The sequence below is a fragment of the Delphinus delphis genome, chromosome 6 (assembly GCF_949987515.2).
Source record: "Delphinus delphis chromosome 6, mDelDel1.2, whole genome shotgun sequence".
NCBI classification, from domain to species: Eukaryota; Metazoa; Chordata; class Mammalia; order Artiodactyla; family Delphinidae; genus Delphinus; species Delphinus delphis.
This window is the reverse complement of record NC_082688.1, coordinates 70,033,054-70,039,511: the sequence shown is the minus strand read 5'-3', so window position 1 is coordinate 70,039,511 and position 6,458 is coordinate 70,033,054. Positions and strand designations below refer to the sequence as shown.

General features: G+C 41.6%; 1 protein-coding gene across 1 annotated transcript; it reads left to right on the top strand.

Moving 5' to 3' along the window:
* The first annotated feature begins 5,501 nt into the window (after positions 1-5,501).
* On the top strand, positions 5,502-6,201 carry LOC132427403 (interferon alpha-1-like). Its single transcript, XM_060014840.1, has one exon. It carries the CDS (start codon positions 5,632-5,634, stop codon positions 6,199-6,201), a length of 570 nt encoding a protein of 189 aa, XP_059870823.1. The 5' UTR covers positions 5,502-5,631.
* The last annotated feature ends 257 nt before the right edge of the window (positions 6,202-6,458 follow it).

Here is a 6,458-nt window from a genome sequence, read left to right as displayed (position 1 = left end):
TCCTATCTCTTTAAGAGTATGAGAAGACCTAACATTTAAAACACACCATTTGTGGTAAAGATGATCTTATTTGCAAAGCAGAAGTAGAGACACAGATGCAGAGAAAATGTATGGATACCAAGGGGGGAGGGGAAGTAGGAGGAATTGGGAGTTGGGATTGACATATATACACTATTGATACTATGTATAAAATAGATAACTAATGAGAACCTACTGTATAGCACAGGGAACTCTACTGGATGCTCTGTGGTAACCTAAAATGGGAAGGAAATCCAAAAAAGAGGGGCTATAAGTATATGTATAGCTGATTCACTTTGCTGTACAGTAGAAACTAACACAACATTGTAAAGCAACCATACTCCAATAAAAATTAATTTTAAAAAATTGAAAAATAAAACACACCATTTAAATACTACTCAGCCACGAAAAACTATGAAATAATGCCATTTGCAGCAACATGGATGGAAGTAGAGATTATCACACTCAGTCAAGTAAGTCAGAAAGAGAAAGACAAACACCATAATGGTATCACTTATATGTAGAATCTAAAATATGACACAAATGAACTTATCTACAAAACAGAAACAGACTCAAAGACATAGAGACAGACTTGTGGTTGCCGAGGGGGAGGGTTGGATTGGCAGTTTGGGATTAGTGGATGCAAACTATTATATAGAGAATGGATAAACAACAGGTCCTACTGTGTAGCACAGGGAACTACATTCCATATCCTGTGATAAACCATAATGGAAAAGAATAAGAAAAAGTATGTATATATATTTATAACAGAATCAGGTTGCTGTTCAGTAGAAATTAACACAACACTGTAAATCAACTATACTTCAATAAAATAAATTTAAAAGTAAAATAAAATACACCATTTGCACCCAAAAGCAAAGCAGAACAAGACACAAAGGACCACATAATAATATGAAGAATAAATTTTGTAAGTAAAAAAATACCATAGAGAAATAAATTCTAATTATTACAAATAAAAACTCAAAACTATACTTTCCTCTTACTATTGTAAAACAATCTGCTGAGATGACTCAATGCAGTTAACAACTGAAGCAAAGAAAAAGTTCTGAACTCAGTGAATATTGACATGCTTGAGGCTACCTATAAGTAGATAAGATCCCATTGTGGAAGACTGGGTCCAAATCTCCTTTCCCACTCCCGGGTTCTCTCTGAGGTTGAACATACGAGGAAAGCACACACTGACTTTCACAGCTTCCAGTCTGATAGTGTCCCGGTCACAGCAGCTGTGGACTTTCTTTTCAGATCAAGCCTGGTCCTTTGGAAGGAGTACTTCAAAATCTGGCTGGAGTCCTCATTGCCCAACAGAGTCTTTTCCTCTCCATCTCCTGCACCAAACTGGTCTCTAGATCTTCCCAGTGGCGATCAAGCCTAATAGGAATTTCAGCTCTTTGGGCTGAAGAGACTGAAGATCTGCTGGATTATTTCATAAAGAATGAGGCAGCCTGAGCATTTTGGAACCAACTGTCATCCAGCTTGTCCTAAGGGAACCTGAAAACATTCTTGTCCTTCAGGCAGGAAAACAAGGAAGATTCTCCCCCTTAGGTGTAGAACTGTGAAGGTCTCCTGCTTTGGCCGGCCATGGTTTGGGGCTGGTCACAGCTAAGGGTGCAGACAGGGCTGGAGAACATCATCCTGGGTGTCCTCAGTGAGGAGGGTGGCAGGCCCCGGTGAGCCTGGTGATGCAGGTGTCTGGCTGTGGGAGCCTGTATCCAGCTGCTCTGACTACCTGCCTGCAAATGAGATTCTTAAATAGGCCAGGAATGTCATTTCTCTACTTATCCCACTGTTGTTTCCACGTTTTTGCAATTTGTCTTCCATTTATGGGCAACATAAAATGTCGCAACTTCAATTCCTTTATTACACTGGAAATTACACTCCTGGAACATGAAAGAGTATCAATCCAATGGATGTATTCATCGAAATGAGACCCAAGGTTGTAATAAAAACCTGAGTCTCAATCTATCTCTTTTTGAATTCTAATAAGAGTACTTAGACATTTGACATTTTACTGTACGTTCACGCTTTGTAATGCACCAAAATACAACTAGCCTCACCTCTCTCCATTTCTCCTTTAAGGGGTTAAGACATTAGATTTGAATTCCTCTACATGACTTTACAGGAGTCATAGCTCATGTTTTCAGACATAGTCTACGGACAAGAGTGGCATAAATATTAACACCAAGGGCTAATTCATACCATTCTCTTCCTTCTGTCACCAAAAGTGTACTCACTGCATATATGTGTAACAATGTGCTTGGCAATGTGGATTGTTAGGAAAGTAAGGCAGGGATGGTGACTGCCCTCCAGGGAGCAGGGAGGACAGACACTAGAGGCAGGATTAGGATGAGGGAAGCACCACGTGCTCAGTGCAGCTGAGGGCCAGTGCTCAGAGCTGATGAAGAGGAGGGCCTGGGAGCAGCAGAAGGCTCCACTCTGACAAAAATCTGGGGCTCCTCAATTTAAATGACATCAGATTTTGATTTCCTCTTCTAAAAAACTGAGACAACTCAAGTAGTTGTCACACAGGCAAATGTAAAGATTAAATGAAGTTTGCAGATTATAGTCTGAGAATCTGAATTTAGTGAACATAGCTGCCTTTAGCATTAATGTGACATATAGTAACTTGTAGAGTCCATGATCAGCCCCACCAAGAGAGGCTTTGACTGCCGCTCCCTTAACAGTGTCAGGGGTGTGCGTGTTGAGGCCCCAAATGCAAACTCTAGGAGAGGAGTTGCCTTCTGGACTGTGAAGGAGCAAAGCCCAAGTTTCCAGGCCTAGAGCAGTGTCTGGTACATTAAGGAGAGAAATCCTACAGCACTTGAAACATTTGCAGAGAACCAGCATCGAGGAAAAATGGCTGCTCTGTATAAATGTATAGTACAAATGAGATAAACGGTCCCTTCCCTCATCCTCAGTTAGTCTCAGACCACCTCTGGTGATATTATTTTAAGACAAAGATGTTTTTAAAAGCTATAGAGGGACTTCCCGGGTGGCGCAGTGGTTAAGAAACCGCCTGCCGACTCAGGGGACACGGGTTCAATCCCTGTCCGGAAAGATCCCATATGCTGTGGAGCAACTAAGCCCACGTGCCACAACTACTGAGCCCGCGCGCCTGGAGCCCGTGCTCCGCAACAAGAGAGGCCACCGCAATGAGAAGCCTGTGCACCGCAAGGAAGAGTAACCCCTGCTCGCCGCAACTAGAGAAAGCCCGCACACAGCAGTGAAGACCCAACGCAGCCAAAAATAAATAAATAAACGAAATAAAAAAATAAAAGTTATAGAGACCAGGATATAGGTTATAAAATGTAGATGGGGCAGAGGGTGATGAAAAATGGGACATTCCTATATTTTTAGCTATGGAAGGTCACAACGTTACTTCGAAAGCTATTTCCTGGCTATTTGGGTAAAGAAAGGGAGGGCTTCCCTCAAGCATGGAATGTAAGAAGGCACCAAATCTAAGTGATCAAGATAAATCATATTTTAACGCAATATATAAAAATGGAAATTCCACAACATACACGCTGAAGAAAATAGCAAAGTTTTAAATAAAGACAGAAATGACCCTGCATTTGGATGACGCTGACAGTCTTACAGAGGAAGGCTTCACGTTGCCAATGAAATTTGGGCAATTTCTGTTCAGTCTCTAAAATTCTTACCAAAGAAAATGAGAAGCTCAGACCCGGTCAATGTCCTCAACTGCTTGAACAGGACACTAACTCGTCTTTCTACACTACAGTCGAGCTGGGGTCCTGAGAAAGGTGTTTCAGAAACTCGAGTTAAATAGAAATTATTTAAGACTGTCACAGAGTCACAAGAAATTGTCAAACACTGCAGTTCTCTCAAACAGGTAAAGAAGTAGTCTTGAAAATATTAATGAGTTTGCTTCCATTAAAGCTAGGAAAGTAAAATTATATTAAATTCTTGTTTTAGTATGAAGAAACTATAGTTTAAACAGTTTAATAAAATGCTGTGTTTTAACAACCATATATTTTAATACCCTACCTTCAATATTTAAAATATTTTCAGAAAATATATTAAAATGTAAAAAATTCTAAAATATTTAATTTAAATAAAACAATATAAATTTAATTTAAAAATATTAAAAAATACTGTGAGTTTTAAAATATTCCCACTTTTCAGTTATTCAGTACTTCCTCCCCCACTTTAACGCTGTATCCTTGAAAGACACCATGAAGTCCCAGAGCATCTACAGGCGCGCTCAGCTCCCGCGTCCTCAGCCCCGGTGGTGGCCGCGCTCCGACTCACCCCCAAGGCGTCCCCGACACTGTCCTGTCGTCCCATCGCCGCCGCGTTCCCCTCTCTCTGAGCCGTCGCAGCACAGCGCCAGAAACGAGCCCGAATCTGTAAAATCGGCCCCAACTCGCTTCCCAGCTTCAAACCCCTCAGAAAACGGCTTCTTTCCCAAAAATGGCCTCGCTCAAGTTTCTGTGCGAAAGTAAAGCACAAAACTCAGGGGAAGCCCAGAAAATGCAAGGTTCCGGGCTTGCTACCAGACAAAAATATCGCTGGAGAGGCCGCATTAAGGTTCCCTCTGCAGCACTCAGCACCGTGAAAATGAAGGGGGTTTTTCGCACTACTATATCAGTATAAAATTGCTCCGTGAGAACCCGACCCACTCCCTCTCGTGCTGCCCAAACCGCGGAACCTGCAACTCTCCGACGTGGGCGTTTCCCTAACACATCCGATCAAAAGACATCCTGTGCCCTCTTGCGACCGCGTAGAGAAGCGTGCTGTTCCCGGTTCCAGGGAAGGTTCTATGCTATTTTATTGTTTAATTCTACTAAAGTTGTTCAACACATCCATAATTATGGCAAGTGATAAACAAAAAAAAATGTTGATAATATCTGATGAATATCTAGCAGCCAGTGAAATTAAAAATTATTTTCTGATATGAAGCAAAATTTAAATTACCGAAAAATAAATATTAAGAAAATAATTTAAGATTTTCAATGATTTTGAGCAATTTTAAATTATTTTTAAGTATATCTATACTTTGGTATTATTATAAAGTATTTATATAAAACTTATATGGATATGTAATTTGATATATTACTATTTATATAAGTAAATATCCTACCTCAAAAATCATTCTGCAAACTTAGTCATAAGTTATAACAAAATTCAATAGCTTTTCCACTTAATTTATAGCTTTCAATTTTATGTCATTCTTAACCCTGCATAGAATACAAACAGTAAGCTTTGCACTTTCTCTGTCTACATATAAAGTAAATATACCCATGAAGTACAAAACTAGACACACAGTATATCTGTGTTATCAAAATTTCATGCTGGGGGCAATTAGGAAAAAACCTATCTAAAAAGGATCTGTGGGCAGGAGAAGAGGCAATAATGGGGAAAAAAAAGGTTGAGAAATGTTGTCCTAACCCATCTGGAGAGTGCAAAATGAAAAGCAAAAACAGAAGTAGAAAGTTAGAGGGAACATTCAGAAAATGGAAACCAATTCGCTCCCATTTAAGACCCAGGCCTGAAGGAAGGTCTTCAGAGAACCTAGAGAGCAGGGTTCACAGAGTCCCCACCTCAGCCAGGCCGGCAGCATCTGCAGGGTCCCCGATGGCCCCAACCGTGTCCTTACTCCTGGCCCTGGTGCTGCTCAGCTGCAACTCCAACTGCTCTCTGGGCTGCGACCTGCCTCAGACCCACAGCCTGGCTAACACGAGGGCCCTGATGCTCCTGCAACAGATGAGGAGAATCTCCCCCTTCTCCTGCCTGAAGGACAGAAATGACTTTGGATTCCCCCAGGAGGCGTTTGGAGGCAACCAGTTCCAGAAGGCTCAAGCCATCGCTGTCGTCCATGAGATGATCCAGCAGACCTTCCAGCTCTTCAGCACAGAGGGCTCGGCTGCCGCTTGGGATGAGACCCTCCTGGACAAGTTCTGCACTGCACTTTATCAGCAGCTCACTGACCTGCAAGCCTGTCTGATGCAGGAGGCGGGGCTGGAAGGGACTCCCCTGCTCAAGGAGGACTCCATCCTGGCTGTGAGGAAATACTTCCACAGAATCACTGTCTATCTGCAAGAGAAGAAGTACAGCCCTTGTGCCTGGGAGATTGTCAGAGCAGAAGTCATGAGATCCTTCTCTTCATCAACGAACTTGCGAGAAAGACTCAGGAGGAAGGAATGACACACACCTGGTTCAACCTGAGAAATGATTCTCACTAACAAGACCACACTTCCACCTGTGCTGCCATGTCAAAGACTCTCATTTCTGCTCTCATCATGCCCTGAATTGAGTTAATTTGTCAAGTGTTTTCAGGAATATTAAGCAACATGATGTTCTACTCTACAGGCACTCGTCCCTCATAGATGCCCATGCTGATCTATCTACTTACTTACCTACTTAAATATTTATTTATCTATTTTAATATTTATTTCACTATT